Below are 19,595 nucleotides of genomic sequence, written 5' to 3' on the forward strand. Positions count from 1 at the left end.
TTAAGTATGGATTGGCCTTCTCCTGGCTGAGAGGAGAAAGGGGTGATTGTTGGGAAACAATGACAAAGATGAAAATCACAGAGGTAGAAAAGAATCAGGGAAAAAGAGAGCCTGAGAAGTGTAGTGAGCCCATGTCAGATGGAAACTGTCTGGCTGTCTCCCTCCATCCCTCACGCTATTATTCCTTTCCATATTTGTACTTTTTTTTTTCAAATCCATTTACATGTGCTAAGGTATTTCCCCAAGGAGCACGACTCTAATTCAAGGGGTAAGATAAGCCATCAAAGTTAGTGACAGAGAGGGCGTACGGGTGGCTCAGTGACAGGCTGAGAAGAAGACAGTCAGGAGAAATGCCACCGCCACACACACACACACACACACACAAATAACCCACGGTGATTTAATCTGCAGAAGCCGCACCTTTACTTCCCTCTATAAAGATGTTACTCCATAGAAAAGAAGAGATAAAGAAGAAAGGTTATTTTGTAACTCAATTCACGGCACATCAGCACACACGCGCACACACCCACTTATACAGTACATACGGTTTTGCACGTACAATGGCATTTTCTCCCCAACAACTGCTCTTGTTTAGTATGCGCTTCCTTTGGTCTTGAGGAGGAATGATCCTCACTCTAATGAACTAGGGCCTGCCACTTGAATGTAAAACAGGATTTAACCCGTCTTCAATGTCAGAGCCCCTCCCTGGGGCTGCTTCAGACAACACACACAAATTCACGGAAATGCACGCACACACACACACACACAGACACACACAGACAGACATGCAAGCAAACCACCAATGTACACACACACGTGGTAATGCATGAACACCTATAAGTGAGAGACTCTCTACGCTTCTGGGTTTATTTCAAAGCAACTAACACTCAAGTGATGTCCTGTCTGACCTGCACAACAATATCTATCTATCTATCTATCTATCTATCTATCTATCTATCTATCTATCTATCTATCTATCTATCTATCTATCTATCTATCTATCTATCTATTTTAATAAAGAACTGTGCAAGATTCAACGCATCCTCTCTGCATTTGTCTTCTAAGTACTCAGAATATGCATGTTAAATGAAAAAAATTAGCAAATGTGAGTGCAGAAAAAAGCTGTATCTACTTAAATCACATGAAATCTCAAGGAGCTATGTGTAGAAATCGAAAGCATCAGTACATTTAAAAATTCAGATATCACAACTGCTTAATCTCCACGCCTGCAAAAGCAAGAAAGAAACAACCGACATTGAGTTGTGCTCCTCTACTGGAATATTTTATTGTTATCATCATCATCATCTGTATCACTGTTATTATTTTTACATTTGTTCATTTTATTTGACGAGTGGGTGGAGTATTCACAAAGATGGGAGAATAATGTTAGATTCACAGTGGTGGGCAAGGGGTTAGCCGTTTAATTCAACAACAACAAAAAAAACCCAAAAACAAAACAAAACAAAATCCAAACTCACTCACACACTTTTAACAGGCAAACACGCCCGCATTCACACACACACACACACACACACACACACACTTATTATACCAGTAAACACCCGAGAATATGTGCGCTGACACATATTTGTAGTATGGGTGTGTAGTGCACCCTTTCCCCCGCCCCCGTCTTTTTTTTTAACCCCCCCCCACCCAGCCCCACCCCGCCTCTGTCAGACGTGACAATATGAGCGGTTCCATAAAGCGAACCCTCAGATCAGGCTGTCGATCATAATCTCAATTTAGAAGAAGGAAAAAGAAAATAGTGCCAGAAGGCTTGGCTTTCAACAAATTGCTGTATATATAAATTTACATGTATTTGGCTAACATGGCAGATCAGAAGACCTTATTACAAAGTGCTAGACTGTTTTTATCTCTCTCACAGCTTATATCACTGCATATCGTGGTTAAATTTTATTCTTCTCACTTCTTTTTCCTGATGAGTTTGGCCGGGTGAAATTTCCAAATGTTATTATTTATGAATTCTTCTGCTTCTTTTTTATTTTAGTTGTGATTTTCTTACATATATATGTATCATTTTTGTTTTAGTTGTTTCATTTTTTCCAAGCCAAAAGTGTTTTGTTTTTCCTGAGAGGAGCTCCAATCAATTGCTATGAAACTGAAATTTAAAGTGTTTCAAATCCCCACTTTTTAATTTAAAACTTTATCTCCAGTTGACTCGCTTGAACTGAAACCAATATCAGAACAATTCTGTTTTGTTTTATTGACCTCCGACGGTCACATTTTAATGACCACATGTGGTCTTGTTTATTTACCTGCCTTTCTAAATGAGCATTTATATCCCCCACCCCCACCCCCACTCCACATACCGTGGTCAGGCTATGATATTAGCGGCCGCTCTTGCATTGTTTTCTGTTTTAACAGGATCACACGCCGAACCGTGAAGTGCTTTAGAGTTCACACCAGAACAAATTTCGGTAAGTGCTCAGAAAAAAACAAACAAAAAAACAACTAAAAAAAAACATGTTTAAATGATAAAAACACTTCTGTCCAGCACATTTCCCCTCCTAAAACATTTTCAGATTTTTTTTTCATCCACTAAAACAGTCGTATTTTAAACAATTTCCCAATCTATTTCACCTGGTGAAGAAAAAGAATATAAACCTAAAAACAAACAAGAATATGGCTTTCATACACAAACACAACTGCAGCATTGTACATTGTCATGATACACTAGAAGTCATAATCAGTTAAACAAATCGCCTTCCTATAATCAAACAATACAAATAGCGTCCTGTCTGCATTGCATTTCCTTCCCTTATATATAATGGAATGTCTGGGACTACTTTAATCATACTTTTGTCCCAAAAGTGTGCTTTTAGTATGGCTGAATCGATGAATACTTGGATCTTTTTTAATATTATTGTTTTATATTATTATTTTATGTATCGATACAAAACACCAAAAAGCTGTCTCCACCTATTTTAAGTTGAAACCCTATAATCAAACTGTCACCCGGAGCCCACTGAAAGAGATGATTTGTATAATACTGCAATAATAAAAATTTATATTCCAAAGTCATTTTCATTCCTACAGACGAGTGCCCATCTCTTCCTACTGGTTTTAGGGTTAATTGGGTTAATGTGCGGTGACGGACAAGAGGATGTGAGCTGAGGGTCGTCATGGTTTTCTCTCTATTTACAATATGGCTTCTCTGAGTGGAAGAGACACATAAATCAACACAGTCATCTAGAGAAAGTCACAGAGCAGAGTTCGATGTTGTCGCGAAGATGAAAAGTCTTGAGGGACAACCAGTCAAAAGTTTCCATGTCCCCGTTTCTCTGAGAGTCACTGTCACTTGTACACAACAGGCTGACATGATAAAATCCTATGGCAGCGGCTTGTCACACACTTTAGATTGCAGTTATTCAACTCATTGTCCAATTAGTAACGTCCTCAGAGGCTTAATCTACTGCCACTTCTGTCTCTCCTGCCCTTTTCAATGTCTCTCTTTCCGTCCTGTCACTCTGCTCTCTCCTTCAGTTTATTTTCTCCTCTCACATCCTCCCCTCTGAGACTCAGTCCTCCTCTGTGCCCGCAGCCCCCCTCAGTCCATTCATACAGAAGGGCAGGCTAGAGGAGAAGGGGCTGTCAGATGGGGAGAAACCACTGAAGGGTGGAAGGCCGGCCAGCCGCTGTAGGTGGGGGAAGAAGGCCGGTGGGGGTCCCTTGTGGTGGTCCGAGCGTAGCTGCAGGCCATCACTGTGTCCTGTGCTGTGGTGGTGGGAAGGGGGGAGCTCAGGTGGAGCGTAGCGGATAGTGCTTGGGGCATAGAGGCTCTGAGGGCCCTGCGGGCCGAGGGCAAGGGGGTGGAAGAGGACCCGGCCCGCTGCACTTCCAGCAGCCAGTCTCTGAAGCAGCTCAAAGTCAGGACCATTACCTGCACCACCACTACCACCACTGCTCCGGCTGACCACCCCCGACACAGCCCTGTCCTCGCGGGGCAACGGGGAGGACACGGGCATGGCGGGGGACAAAGCTGGGGACGGGGGAGTGAACAAACCCTTCGGTGGGGCTTCGCTGCTGGAAGAGGAGTCCGGGATCGGGGTGGTGGGGCTGTCACCATTGAGGCTGCTGGACGGCGTGTGCGCATGCGAGGGCTGGGGCTGAGTGGTGTGTGTGTGCGAGGTGGAAGTTTGAGTGTGTGATCCCCAGCGCCCCCCGGTGGTCAGGGCTTCATGCTCAGTCTTGATGCCTGGGCTGCCGGACAGGGATGATGGAGTCACTACACTTTTCAGCTGCTGGATCACAGCCCGGCCATTGTGCACCCTTCCTCCCCTCTCCCCTCTCGTCGGGGTGTCTCCTCCTCTGCTCTGTTTACCTCCTCCTCCGCTGTCTTCCCGTTTCAATCTGTCGCTGTCGCCTCCCTGGTCCCACTCGGTTTCATCTTCCTCTTCCCCCTCGCTTTCGCTCGCCAGGTCTGAGGAGGCAGAGACACTCTCCTCCGTGTGACGGAGCTCCTCCAGTCTGCGACGGGTTTCGGGAGGTGCGCCCTCCGGGTCAGACCTCAGCAGGCGCTTCCTCCTGTCCTCTGATTGAATGGCCGTGGCGGTGAATTTGTCTCTGCTTTTAGTGTCAGGGTCGCTTTTCCCCACTGAGCTCTTCACAGGTTGCGAGCCTGAGGAGGAAGGAGATTTTTATGAGACGATGAGGCACGGGCGAGTGCATCAATGGGACGTCACAGTAAGGTAGCAATGTACGTAGTGTGGTACCTCGGGCCTGTGTGGAGCCGTCGGTCGGGGACGAGCTGATTCGAAGTCGCTCTGCTCTTATGCTCTCTGGTAACTGCAGCAGATCCAGGGGAGTGTCGGGCAGCTCTGTTCGACTGGATGGATAGATGTAAAAAAATGGGAAAAAAGAGAAAGGGAGAGAGTGAAAAGCTGGATGTATACACAAATCATCTACCACTTAAAGCCACTTACACTTAAAAAAAAACAGGAATGCCATGCTGATTTAAGTGAATACTTAGAGATGGAAACAACATATAATCAGCCTAATAACTACCTCCAATAGCCAAACTGCCTCACACCCTTCTAACCTCCATCTAACACACACACTCACTCCTTCCAACAGCCCTTATCACACATGCACAAACACTGACACATGCAAACAGACACACAGGCAGACCGCACCCTCCGAAACACACGCAGATGCACACACACACACACACACACACAAATGCTCCACTCAGCAGCCCACCTATACACAGTTAAGCTCAGACAAGGAGGAGGCTGTTGGAGAAGTTAATGAGCTCTTGTAATTACAGCACTAATTAACTAAAACACCATTCAGCCCCAAAATTCTGACATCCATTTGTTGTAATTATATAGCTTCAGTCCAATTAGCATTGAAATTCAGCCTACTCCTCTTGTTTTTGTCTGACTGCTCTGCTGCTATGCGCGCGTTCTGTTATGTTCTCTCGCGCTTGCTCCGTGTGTGTACAAGGTCTGCGTGGTAAACACACCAAAGCCTTAAACAAAGGTAATACGACATTTAAAAGGTAATTTATATTTAAAAAGAAATCAAGGTGCAAGGTTTTTCAAAATTTTCTTAATCTGATTTGGAGCTTTCTGTAACAGGGTGTCTGCTTATTCAGAATAATAGCATTAAATAACAATAGAATAATGCATAAAGTAACATTATGCAGGATGAAAAAACCCAAACTGCAAAAGGTATGAAAAAGTGATAACTTTTACTAATTACTATTTAAAATACAAGATAAAATAAACATTTCACTGTCGAATGAGGAACATTTTGAAAGAAAAAGTACGGTTTTTGAAGCCGCAAATTTTTCTGTATGTTGGTCGTGACGCATAGAAACTGTCAGAAACATTAGCAAATTCAAACTAATCTAAAAATCTATTAAAAGAATAAGAAGAATTTAATTATATTTTAGCCAATCTTTCAAGATTTATAATAAAATCAAAAATAACCATTACATTAATTAGGCAGTGGTTTAATGCTTTGCTTTGATGTCCTCGTTTCGTGTGTATCCTTACCAGTTTTCTCACATGCTGGAATAAATGAACCTCCCTATCCCAATAATCCCTCTACATTTCATCAGCTATCCCTTCAAAGGGTCTCTGTACACAGTGTGATGCCTGCATACATAAAATGACTTCCTAACAGCACTCGTGGAGAAACGGCGGTTTCAGCTTTGCTCAGGTTCTACTGACCTCAGGACGTAGTTAACCCAGATAACGTTGCGTTCGTGGGGGGCTTTGTGGTTGATGGACACGGTGGCAGTGGACTGGATCCACAGGTACCCTCCTCTCCTCTGGAGCCAACGATAATAACCAGTCACTACCTGGCCTTTTCTTAGCACTGAGGAGCAAAGATGGGAAGAAAAGAAACCTGTTAATGGTTTGACAGTTCATGAAGGTGTCAGCAGAGGGCGCCTCTAACAACAGTACAGGAGGAGATTTCAACAGGCTCTTGTAGCAGCTCTGCCAAGTTCAGATACTTGAAGAAAGAGAGGGATGGGGATGAATATCATATATTATACGTATCCATATGGATGTGACTCACAGTCCTCGTGGCTCTGCCGGAGGTTCTCCAGGTCTTCTACATGGATGAAATGGTAACAGGTATGTCCCACTACCTCTGCTGGAGTCAGATCCATATACTCGGAGATCCTGTAGAGCATTGGGGGAAGAAAAAAAACAAACAAACAAAAAACACACACACACATTTGTCAGCCAAACAGAAGCAGATGTGTGTGCTAACACCACCAACTGGCTGGGTGCTCTGCCAGCTCCTCATGAAAAAACATGAAAGATAGAGCGACTCCCAAAAGGCAAAACAATAGATGGATTACCTGTTCTCACAGTATGTAACCTGTAGGTCCATGTTCACTCGGAAGACAAACATGTGGCTCTCCATGCGGACTTCATTAAGCGTGGAGGGCGGGAGAGTGTGCGCCAGCGCAACCAAACCCATCGGTCGACGCACTGATCGGGTGGAGCCCGGGACGAGAGCGGGGCGGCAGCGGATTCGCCCCGTCACGTGGATTACCTGACAAGCACAAAGTCTTTCTTACACACTCATACGCACAAGCCAGATTATAAGAGGATTACTAAATAAAGATCAGGTGGAATCTGAGCTGTTTGATGCACTGATTTAGAAAATGTAGCATTTATCAATATGCAATAAACTTGGACCCATTACAAAGATTCAAAGCAGCAGTTCTGGTATTACAGCAGTGAGCGCAGTAAACTGTGATACATGGAGCGGTTCAGAGCGAAATAAGGTCACAGCCATAAAATATACTGGCAATGACCACCTTGTGCGTGTGTGTGAAACACCAGCAACACAAACCCAAATTGTTATTTTATTCTGAACACATGCAAGTAAGCTAAAGAATGCATAATATGTTCTCAAATTATGGTGAAGCATTTCCTCTCATACCTTGTATCCAGAAGACTTGACATGCAGGCCTCTTTTGGTGAGCGTGGACTTCATGCGGATAAAAAAGCCACGCTCGGGTGGATCGTCGGCAGGAGAATGAGGACTGGATGGAGCTGCTGGGGATGAGAAAATAACATTAGATGTTTCAAGAATATTTTTATTTTACTTTTGTCTTAATAATGCCATTTGAGCACAGTAAATTGTTGAAAATCATATTATGTATTTGTTATATTTCTTTCTGCTTTCTTGCCATGACAGTACCGGGTTCAGGGGTACCAGCTAAGGAGGAGGTGGACGCAGAGCTGGAAGCGCTCTCAGGGGCTGTGTGACAGCCGGCCTCGGCCCGTAGATGTGGCCTGATTCCCAGCCGCTCCGCCATCTCGACGTGGTCCGCTGGGTGGATGTAGTCGAACACACTGCTGCCGGTCAGCTCCACCTGAAGAGAAGCACACACAAACCGATCAAAACCAGACGCTTTGTGCAAAAATAACTATACGTGAGCGAGCACACGCCTACAAATACACACAGACACACACACACAAGTGCACTGAAAAAAAAATCAATATATGTTATGACGGGAAAATGAAAGTGCCGCTCTGGGTTACAACTCAACAAGGAATGTGAGGATGTAAGACAACCCCACCTGCCACCCCTCCAACATGCTCGCACACACATACACACACACATTTAAGTCCTGTCTCGGAGGATCAAGTGACTACAGTGCTACACAAATAAAACCAGGAGGAGATAAAAAATCAATTGTATTTGCTGATTAAAAACAGGTGAACTCCAACTATCTCCAAAGGTCACATTACTATACTTCTTATTCCCCGTGTCCCTCCCGGCTCCTTCATTCAGTTACAGTCTATCCCAGCAGGCATAAAGAGCAGCGTAACAGCTCATACAGCTCTATATGATCCTATCATCATAATGCATCATAGTCGCATCTCTAATCATTTAAAGGCAATAATGGCACTGCTCTTGCATGGCATCCATAAAAGCGGCACAATTGAAGAAGGTGTGATTCCATCTGAAGCAGCATGAATAAGTGTGTGTCTGTGTGTGTGTGTGTGTGTGTGTGTGTGAGAGAGAGAGAGAGAGAAGCAGAAAAAGGGGGGGGGGCATGCATGCTTACACACATCTATGCAGGTTCCATTACATCTGTGAATGTGTGTGTGTCTGTGTGTGTGTGTGCATTTGTGTGTGTGCCAATACTATTCCATCTGATAAAGCCGTGGCTGCAGCAGCCTCACACCCTTGTCTGTAGGACACAGCCATTTATTACCGGATTAGAGCCATTTACTGCAGGCTTTATGGGAGCTTCAGCAGGCCCTCAAGGACATCACAGCCGGGGGAGAGGAAGAAGGGGAACAGGAAGGTGGGAGCAGGCGAATAAGAGCGATCGACAATGAGGGAACAGAGAGGGGTAAAGATGTAGGAAACCCCACCGAGTGAGGGGAGATGACAGACGAGGTTTTATCACCCCTTATGTTATTCAGCGCCAGACACGCAGGCCTTAATTTCTTGGGAGACGGCGCCACATTTTGCAACTGCGCCACCTGTAATAAACATATTAAATACTAGATTTGATGGGCACCATATGGAGTGGCTGCCCTGCATACTTGCAAGACTCGAAAAGTAATTATCCCGTAACAACTGTGCTACTGTCACACTTTGAAAACGTGCGAGAACGGCTGACCATGCTGACCTGGGAACATATTTGGATAGATATTTGAGGATTTTAATATCTGATAGCATCAAGACAATAATAAATGCAGTTACTGAGAAAGTCCAAGATAAGAAAAATCAATTAAATCTTATGCATTTTAACCATTAAGACATTGAACAACACAGGTTTCAGATAGTTCAGGAGCAGAAACCTCAAAATATATGCCCCCCTAGGGGAATTAAATGAATTACATTATTTACATTTCTTTTCTTTATAAAAATGTCTCTTTTCTCAGCTAACCTCATGCATCACATAAGAGCACACTGGATCGCAGCTCCCACAGTGATAAGCAGAAGCTCTGATAACGGCTCAGTAGAGTAACATACAGCAAGCGTGTGTGTGTGTTTGGCTCTCAGTTGGCAAACTCTTTTCACTTTTCACTTCCAAAGACTGTGTTGTTGAGGTCTAATTTATTTATTTCTCCCTTATTCTCTGTCCAGCTCTAACAGGTGAGGCTGGTAAATGTGGAGACCAACAGCACTGTGCTAGCTGACCTTCACGTACGTCAGCAAACTCTTTTTAATCAAGAATTTTTAACACGAGGAAAATTCAGTGTTTTTGTTTACCGATCCTTCTTCTCCTCAGCGTCGATAATACGTCAGCACTCTTCAGCTGCGTGCTTTTTCAGTCTGACATCAAAACTGACTCGTTCATTAATGTTTTAAAGTTAAGAGTTTGCAGCTGTCCATTAAATGGCTGGATATCTCTATTAAACTCTGGATGAACCTTGCTTTGAGCATTTCATGTTACCGATTATATCAGCATCTATCTGTCTGTATACTTATCTATGTATATGTAATTGTTAGCACATTGTCATTTTCAAGGACCAAGTCTGCTCAGAACACTGGACCAGCCATTTGAAAGAGGCATAATCCCTCGACCTGGTGGTGTTGAAAAACAAGGTAGAGAGGCGAACAGGTCCTTATGGGCTTTACCGGGCTTAAGACCTATCCGAATAATATCACTTCATCTCAAACAGGAGGGCGAGATTGAAAAAAGATCAGACAGAAATGAGAAGATGAGGAAGGGACGAAGCGATTGAGAGGATGAGCCAGGCTCAGACATAAAAACAGGTATAGAATGTGGCGCAAAGGGAGGCGTGAGGAGAGACCGAGATCATTCAAATCTCTCTGAGAGCGTGTGTGTGTCTGCGTGTGTGTGTTTGTGCCTATGCAAGCACACGGCGCGCCTCTGTTTCCCTGCGTATGTGACTAGACTGTCTGTTTTTATGTCTCCGTGTGTCATTGTGTGTCACTGTTTGTGCAAGTAGTTGTCTGTCAGCGCATCTGTGTGAACCTGTGTGTGTGTGTGTGTGCGCAGAGATGCACGTGCATGCATGTATGGTGGTGTGGTGGGGATGAGGGGCAGCGAGCAGGGGAAGCAGAGACATGATATAAATAATAGCAGGGGGCTTTAATATGTATGAGGCATCCGGGCAGTGGTCCACAACATACTCTCAGCCCTCAGCCCTCACTGACTGATGGGAGAGGAGAGGAGAGGAGGGAGGGGAAGATGGGGTGGGGCGGAGGTGGAGTGGGGGCTGCATACTAACCATTCGCAGATCAATTCTCTCCTCCCTCAATCTACCATCCTTCCTCCCTCCTCTTTACCCCATTTATCCCTTTTTTTATCCTACTTTTACTCCTCCATCCTTTTCATGTCTCCTCCCTCCGAGTCCTCATCTTCTCCAACCTTTGTCTCTCCAGCCATTCTGCCCTCCCCTCTTCTGTTTCTATGTCTTCTCCCCCCTGCCTCATCTGCTATGTGTCGCTCCCAGGTTTATCCCTCGTGCTTCCGGGCCTGAAAACCAAGTGAGCGAAACAAAAAAAAAAAAAAAAGATACCTGTGCGCCAGGGGAATGGGCGGAGGGCTGTGCCCTTGGTCAAGGTGCCTGACCTGGGCTAAGTCGGCTAAGCAACCCCACTGTCAGGGGAGTGGCCCGGGGTGTAAGCCAGGGCAGAGGGGTCAGACGGGGGGACAGGAGACGCGGGGCTGGGGCGGTCCACAGGGGCGACATGCCCTCTAAAACAAACAACCACTTATACTTTTTCACTCAGAACATTGTTTGTCTGTCCTTCCCCTCTCCCCTGTGTCCGCCTCCACTCACCAGCAAAGTATATTGAAGTGTTTTGTCCTCTCCCTCCCACCTTCCTTTCTTTCCTGTTGTGCGTTTTTCCATCTCATTGCTTGTGTCCATAAACACACTGTATATTCGCGCTCGCCCCCCTCCCCGAACCCCGTCTACCTGCCCTTTCTGGCTGTGTCTTTCTCATCATAAACCTCCTCTGTGCCCGGCTGTCCTCATCTTTTCGGGAAGGTAAACGTGGCGCTGTATGTTTAAGGTTTTGAACGTAATCTTCGATCATAAATAATTTCATTAGAATGCTGATGGCTTAGGCCCTGTTTGAGGAGATGTGATGGGTTAGGCCATCTGCTCAGCTGATAAGAACAGCTCTGTTTTATTAGCATCTCCACCAAAGCCTCGGCTGTCTTGTTTACCTAGGCAATCCCAAGGCGAATTTCATTCCTACTGCACATTTAAACTCTATTTACACACTCAGACTCTCTCGCTCCTCTTTACCACTGTCTCTCCCCATATTCCTCTGCTTTATTTTCTTTCTCTCTTGTAATTGTCTGTCTGGTTCTCGCTGTTTCTCTCTGCAGGTCCGTTTTTGTTCTGTCTTCTCTACGTCACTTTTTTTTGTATCTCTCTGTGTTTACATGTACGTTGTGTGTGTGTGTATGTGTATGTGTATGTGTGTTTGCAAAGAAGACTCAAAAACTTCACGACAATCCTTGTCCTAATCCAACTTTATATTAACCTTCATTGAATGCCCCATGACAGGACAGTTTAAAGAATAGTTTCAAGTCTGCCTCACATTAAAAGAGTAATTAGGCGTTGTAATCGTTCTTCTTCTCCTTACTTGCTGTGAATCGATCTTAGCTGTAGAGCAATGGGCACTTTTTATTATGCTAGCATGTCTTCAAGCTTCCCTCACTTTTTTCTCTTCCCCGCATCTTAACTCCTCCCAGTGAAAATGGGAGACAGAGAGTGATCTGTGAAAGGACAGAGCTATGTTTCCTTATTGCAAGCGCCTTCTGAAGCCTCCTCTAACGGTAAGGCACAGCACCTCTGCAGGAGTGGCATGGACAACCAGAACAAAAATACAGAGGGAAACTAAACTGAATGAATATTTGTATATGTGGAAAATAAGAAAGGCCTTGATGAGGTCATCTTGAAAATGTGATTTTTGATTCTTTTTTATTGTGAATAATTAGTAAAAACAAAGTGAGGTGTGGTGTGAACTTTTTCAACTTTTCAAGCTCAGCATAGGAGAACAAGCTTGAGAACCACTGATTTAAGAGACTGAACTATATCTTCTGGTGCAAGAACAATTTTGGGGGTCAAGAGTAGTGAGAACACGGGAAGGGGGGACAAACATGTCTTGTGGCTCTTCATGACATGAAACTCCATCAGGAAAAAAATGCAGTCAGTGAGCTCATTTTTTTCCCTACAAGTCTCCAGTTCAACATTAAAGCATTAAACAATGACTGAATATCTGAAAACTAAACACCTATTTTCCCCCCTCAAGTTTGCTTTACACTGACTTACAGGTGCAATTCAGGACATCATAGTGTGCAGGTGGAGGAAAGTATATTTATGACCAGGGGCAAAATTACAGACTATCAGTGCAACTTAACAAAGTTGAGGAAGGATTTAGTAAAATGCATCTAAAGAAAATCTTTCCATTCCAAACTTGCTGCATTTTTTTCTTTGTATTACGGTGAAAAAAACCCCCAAGAATGTAATAACATTCATCACATGCGCAGCAATCACAATAGACTGAAAACAGTCAATATCAGTATGCAATTAAAGAATTACACAGCCTTAACAATACAGAAAGAAAGTACAACATCCATCTGAAATTAAATGAAACAATGAACAATGATTTAAAAGCTAAGCCTGTTATCCTCTTGCATGTGTATAGATATATTTTTTGTTTAAAAATCAAATTTTCTGCGTGTTTGTGTGAACTAAATGCTGCATTCAAGGAATATTTTGCTTAGCAAAAACTACTTTTGACATTATATTCCTAAGTTACAGTGATTTCATAACTTGGGACGACATCTGTTTGATTTATCTGCTCTGATAATTATACATATATATATATTTTTAGAGATTTTTCCAGCCAGTACAGATATGAATGATAATGGTGACCAAGGACTAATGAAGGAGACTAATGAGGTCTCCTTCATGTGAGTACTGTACTAAAAGGAAAAAAAAAAACATATCCTTAAAACTTATTCTTAAGTTCGTTAATGGTTTCAGCGACTGCCCTTAAACAAAGAAAAAACCCTCAGTTACATCTGTTATTGTTACACTTGCCTCTTTTTCTCTCTCTCTCTCTCTCTCTCTCATGCTGTACCCATTCTTCTTAGTTTGAAACATCTCTCTCTTATCACACCTCTCCTCCTTTCCTCCCCCTCTCTTTCTCTCTCTGGCTGTCTCTATCTATCTTCCCATCCCCCTTGGTGTTTTTCCCCCTCCCTACAATCAATGTGGCTTTTAAGATGCCTATCGATTTGTTCCCCTAGACAGGCCCAGCGCGCTGGGGCGACACTTTGATTGCTAGGCCAGTAATTACTGTTATTATTTATGCATCTGGGCAAAATGGCAGGACTTAACATTCACAGTACAAGAGGCCACAGGCAATCAACAGAGGTGAGCACCTGGAGAGGGAGAGAGGGCGGCAGAGAGAGCTAGAGAGAGAGAGAGAGCAGCATTACCCCTGTGAGAGTTGTACTCCAGAGATGAGCACAGAGAGTGAAGTCAAAGATATTCACACTCACACACAGACACACAGACACACAAACACACGCGCTCCTGGGAAGGGATATGAAAGCATAAAGAGAAGACAGGCACATGTGTGCAAATGCACTTGTAAATAAAGGATTATGTGGTCACGTGTGTGTGTGTGTGTGTGTGTGTGTGTGTGTGTGTGTGTGTGTGTGTGTGTGTGTGTGTGTGTGTGTGTGTGTGTGTGAGAGAGAGAGACATAAAGAGAGTGAGATGAGGTTGTCTTACCTGTGAGAGTCCCAGGTAGATAGAAACTGTCTCTGAGATGTAGAGGAACCGTCCCTCATGGCTGACCACAAACACAAAGCCATCTAGAGACTGTGCACATAAACACACAGGGACACACACATGGGCACACAAAAACACGCACACACACACATGCACGCACAGGCGCAGACATAAAGGCAAACAGAAACAAGACAGACAAATTAGAGCAATTAGCGTGTATCGAACAAATTACAATGAGCTAGAGAACAAACAACCCATCACCCTTCGGCCTCTTCTCTCAACTGGCGAGCACGCTCACACGTGCGCGCAAAAAACTCACATGACGTGCATAAATGTGAATAGACATGAAACAATTCCCATAGACGCAGCTACACGCGCGACAGCTGCGAGTGAGACCTGCGTGACCGAACAAACGGTGAACAAAACAGAGGCAGACGTAACGCATGCGGTGTGGACGTCCACGAACACACACATACGCGCATGCATCAAGAAAGGCACACTTAAACAAATTCAGCAACGAGACATGAGAAACTGAGCTTATAGACCAGGGGCTGTTCCAATCAGCCGTAATAAACCAAGAGTCAAAGCTTCATCCTGGATCTCCAGCCACACACACACACACACACGAACAAATAAACACAGACACAGATAGAACCAGAGTCATTACGGCCTGCAGTGATTCTAATGAGAAGTGAAAGGTATACAGCCAGCCCATTAGAGGGGACTGCTTCAGAGAATAATATTAATCGTCATAACAAGCATCCAGGAGTGAGCTGACACAGTCTCAGCCTCACACACACATGCACACAGACCAGGGCCACTTTGCTCTAGAAAAATGATTGCTATTTTGGCGGCCTAGTGCTTAAAGTGGCAGTGGTAATTTATGCAACTGACACATCCAGTATGCAAATGTGTGGCCGGGGTGTGGGGCGTCGTGTGTCGCGTGTCGCGGCGAGGAGAAACCAGCCGCATGAATGTCGGAGAACTAAAGTGCAATTATCAGGCTATTACTGCGGAAGAACGGCTGGGAGGGGAAGAATCATACAGTTTTTCTGGAGCGTTAATTTGATTTCTATCAGCGCCGTTCCCTAAGCCTCTCTTCCTCTTTAAAATGCCAGAGGAGAGCAGACATATGTAATGTTTCTTTGTTTTACCACAACCTTCTCACTTCTCTATACTCTCCTTTTATCCCTCCACCTGTTCCCACTCCTACCTGTTCTTCCTACCGCCTCCCCCTCCCTAAGCTCCCTCCAAAGTACAATCTGCAGTGCTACCTCCTTTGCTCTTCCTCTGAGTCTTTGCCTACATTCTGCATTTCGTCACCCCAGCAGCCCTCCTGCCCCAGAGTACCCCTCGGGCTGTATTCATCTGTTAGTGCAAAAGGGGGGTATTCTTTGGCAGCATCTGAGGATTACGCGATGTGCTTCTGTGTCTGAGTGTGACTGTGTTTAGGAATTTGCCTGGAAATATGAGTCAAGGCAGAAAGACTTGAGCCAGTGCAGGCTGTGATCACACATAGCAGCGACTTAGTACAGCAGGATAATCAAACAAATGTGACTGTTAGGAGGGGGAAAAAAACATTTCTAACTTCAACTTTTGATACATCTGAAAAAACTAGTTTCTCTGCTTAACAACACAGCATAAGCATGGCAAAAAAAGAGTCAACTATAGACATGCAGTTGCTACTATGTATTCATAATCAGTGCAGTACAAGAAGCAATGTGTGGGTGATGCGGTCGTTACCTGCAGGAGATGTGCCCCTAGGTGCTGCTCAAACATGTCAGTCGCCAGAGAATGAGATGAACGTCTAACTGCAGAGGGAAAGGAGACAGACATCGTCATAAAATGCTGGCGGGCAGCAACACTACCTGTTGATATTCTAGCAGGTGAGTAGATTTTGTTAATTGATCATGAGCAGGGCTTTTTCAATGCAGAAATTTGGGTTTCTGTAGGTAAGGTGCGTGTTTTAACAGTGTTTTTATTACTGTAGTATGACAAAATGCTAAAAAAAGTCTCCATGTTCAGTACTAGACAGTTAAGATCACATATTACAGTTAGAAAGGTCATGCTCTTGGTCAGTGTAACCATCAGAAGCAACTTAATTAGTCAAAGCTGCAAAAATAAAACACAAACGTCTTAATATGTAGGAAATCATTTTGCCGGTTGGGTTTAAGCCACGCTGATGGATTAATTTCCATTTTTTTGGATGAGTTAATACAGCTTTGAGAAATAAGTGAGTACACAAATTGATCTGGAAATAGAGGATTTTGCATTAACGTGGGATCCCTTTCACAACTTTAAAATCTTCAGCAAAATCAAAAGTGAAACTTGAAGCAATTATGTCTGATAAAAGAAGAATTTACCGTGCTTAAAAAAAAAAGTGCACATAAGGTGGAGCGCTGCGTGACGCATACCACTCAATCTCTGCCAGACATACAAACAAACAAGCACACACACACACACACACACACACACACACACACACACACACACACACACACACACACACACACACACACACACACACACACAGTGTCTGCATCACCACTCTTAATGCATCCCAAACACAAGCTATCAGAGCTGCTTCAGTGCCAAAGTGGTGCTGTTTACCAAGGCAATTACAATACAAATAGAGTTGGAGGTGGTTAGGTGGAGGAGGAGGGGAGGAGGGCGAAGATAGGTATGAGAGGAGCACAGAGGGTAGGGAAAATGAAAAAACCTTAAGGAAGGAGAGAGTGATCACTTTCTCCAAAGCAAACATGGGCATGGGGGTTGGGGGTGCCGCCACTGACGTGGAAGATTAATTTTGCAATCAGGTGTATTTACTGTTTTATGTCAGAAGGAGTGTGTGACGGTGTTTATGCACCTGCAAGTGTGTGATTGCAAAAGTGGGGACCATATGTGAGAACTAATCTCACTCCAACAGGGCTGCTTTTGAACACAATGTTCCCCGTCCAATGGAGACAAACTGCGTATGTGCGTGTGTACCCAAAATATATGTGTATAAGAGCATATAAATGTGTGTACGCGTGTGAGTCTGTGTGCGTGGCTTTAAGGATCATCGGATATCTGCGCGTGTGTATGTGTGTGTCGCTGCAAGGCTGCAGGAAATCAATACACGTTATGACAGGAAAATGAAAGCGCTGCTGTGGGTTACAACTGAACACAGAGGGGGGATCGGAACACACACACCCACCAACACACACACATATACAATCACACGCACATATATATTGCCCAGCTGCCTGCTTGTGATGTGGGTTTGTTGAATAGAAGAGGGAGGCATTCCATTAGAGCTATAGGCATACACATACACACACTTTAGGAATACACACAGCAATGAATTCTCATGCACAGACTACACAGCAGCAACATGCTCCCCGATTAAACAACACAAATACCCGTGCACACACACAAACTCTCTCTCTCTCACACACACACACACACACACACACACACATACACACAAACACACACATAAATACAGAGTTGCCGGACAAAGCCACAGTGGCATTGTGAGATTGGGGTCCCCCTGTGTGACAGAGTGTGAATTTAAATAAGGCAAGTCCATTCAGGGCTATGAAAGGGGGTCTGGTGCTGGGACCCTTCAGCCTAGTCAGTCCCTGCCTGGAGGGGGATGGGGAGCCCATTTCGCTCTCTGCCTGCCTAGCAGGCTCCCTTGTGGGGCAGCGATGCAGCCGCAGTGCTAGGAAGCTTGGAGGAATCAACCCCCGTGGTAACCATATAAGAATTAATCAAAACAGAAGACAAACGCACTTCGATTGTTGTGAAAGTGTGTGTGTCTGTTCTGGCTTTCATGCCACAGAACCCTGGAGGAGCGAAGGTGATGGTGGGTGATCAGTTGTGCTGAGTAGTGTCAGCGGGCCCAAGGAAACGCTGAATGTGACATGAGGCCAGCGGGGCTGACAGATGAGTCACACCCCTGCACACACACGCAGACACAAATACACAGAGGACCATTTATTAAAGACTGCCACAGTACAATAGGGCAACCAGGAAACCAAAACACTGGACCTGATGTGTGTGTGTGTGTGTTTGTGCGCACAGCATGCGCGTGTGTGGTGTATTCTTGCGCACATGTGAAGGGAAAGAGTCTCACAGCGCTGATGGTATCACACTCTGAGAACAAAGATCCCTCTGTAGTGCTACTGTGAACCCCTACTTCTCTATGTGTGTGCCCGTGTGCGAGTGAGGGCTTTGCATTATTCTGTGTGTATACCTTAATATTACAGCTTCTATAATATTCTGTGTCATTATAAATCATAATTCAAACAATAACATCTTTTTTTACAACTTAGATCTTATTTTGAACTTGCTGTGCATGCGCCTTATTGGTAGAACAAGTCAAAACAGATGACAAATGATTGGACAGACATTAACAAACCAACAATGTGGCCACATTATTAAAGCAGCGCTTCAGATCTGCTAAATGTTTCATTTAGATAGTTTTGGACATCACATCTCATCGGTGTGCCTGAAAACATCGTTTGTAGTAGAATATTGTTGTGGTCAAACAAGATTTTGGAATATTATTGTGAATCTTAACTTTTTTGTACAGATCTGACAACTGGACATTATTCCCTCTTCTTTAAGCATAAATATATAACCAAGAGAATTTTGCCCCAAAAAGATCACCTTCAGCCAAGAAAGAAAGTGGTGGCACTCAGTGTAATAAAAGTTTAATTTGCCAGAATTCCTGTATCTGTGACTGCTGGCCCAGCTGAAGCGCTGGAAAGAAAGAGGGCTTCAATTCAACTCCTAAATCAAAAAAGTGGTCTCGATCATGGGTGTCAAACACGCAGCCCTCAAAGTGTCAAAACACAGCCCGCTGGAATTTTTGTTTGCTAAATGTGAAAATTGCAGAAAAGGAGGGCGTCATGTTTGGTTTTTTCAATGAATTTTGCACCAGGAAGCATTGCAAGTCGCTAAGAATAGATTGTGTCCTGAACCGGGACCTGAAACGCTACATTCACCCAATGCAGAGGCCTAAGTAACTGTCAGTTTGACATGCTTCCTATTAACAAAGACACTGCACATGTAATGCTACAAATAAAGTAAGGGAGTTTTACATACATATATTATGATGAGTATCTGTGCATGTTTGGTTTAACTGGTCCGGGCTGTTTGAGCTTTATGTACTAAAATTAGTTTGACATCCCAGTCTTGGTTTCCTGCATGAACTGTTAACTTGTTTAAAAAAATGTGTGACTGCCTGATTGCTCTTTTTTTGATCCCTGATCTCATCAAATCCTTCAGTTTTTAACCATAAAAACATGTTCAAAAGCAATAAAACCTGACTTTAGTTAAGATGCGTTAAATTGCAATTCTCCT

General features: G+C 44.1%; 1 protein-coding gene across 2 annotated transcripts in view; it reads right to left on the reverse strand.

Moving 5' to 3' along the window:
- Positions 1 to 1,669: 1,669 nt before the first annotated feature.
- npas1 (neuronal PAS domain protein 1) overlaps positions 1,670 to 19,595 on the reverse strand; it is a 36,374-nt gene continuing 18,448 nt past the window's right edge. The window contains exons 4-12 of one of the 2 annotated variants that reach the window (XM_063493392.1): positions 15,987 to 16,054; positions 14,244 to 14,333; positions 7,690 to 7,864; positions 7,429 to 7,541; positions 6,839 to 7,035; positions 6,550 to 6,656; positions 6,198 to 6,345; positions 4,734 to 4,846; positions 1,670 to 4,639 (exon numbers count right to left, since the gene is read on the reverse strand). In XM_063493392.1, the coding sequence (XP_063349462.1) occupies positions 3,540 to 4,639; positions 4,734 to 4,846; positions 6,198 to 6,345; positions 6,550 to 6,656; positions 6,839 to 7,035; positions 7,429 to 7,541; positions 7,690 to 7,864; positions 14,244 to 14,333; positions 15,987 to 16,054 (2,111 nt within the window). In that variant the 3' untranslated portion in view covers positions 1,670 to 3,539. Of the gene's footprint in view, positions 4,640 to 4,733; positions 4,847 to 6,197; positions 6,346 to 6,549; positions 6,657 to 6,838; positions 7,036 to 7,428; positions 7,545 to 7,689; positions 7,865 to 14,243; positions 14,334 to 15,986; positions 16,055 to 19,595 lie in introns of both variants that reach the window. The other variant, XM_063493391.1, reaches the window with a different exon arrangement.

The sequence above is a fragment of the Pelmatolapia mariae genome, linkage group LG14 (assembly GCF_036321145.2).
Source record: "Pelmatolapia mariae isolate MD_Pm_ZW linkage group LG14, Pm_UMD_F_2, whole genome shotgun sequence".
In the NCBI taxonomy this organism is placed as follows: Eukaryota; Metazoa; Chordata; class Actinopteri; order Cichliformes; family Cichlidae; genus Pelmatolapia; species Pelmatolapia mariae.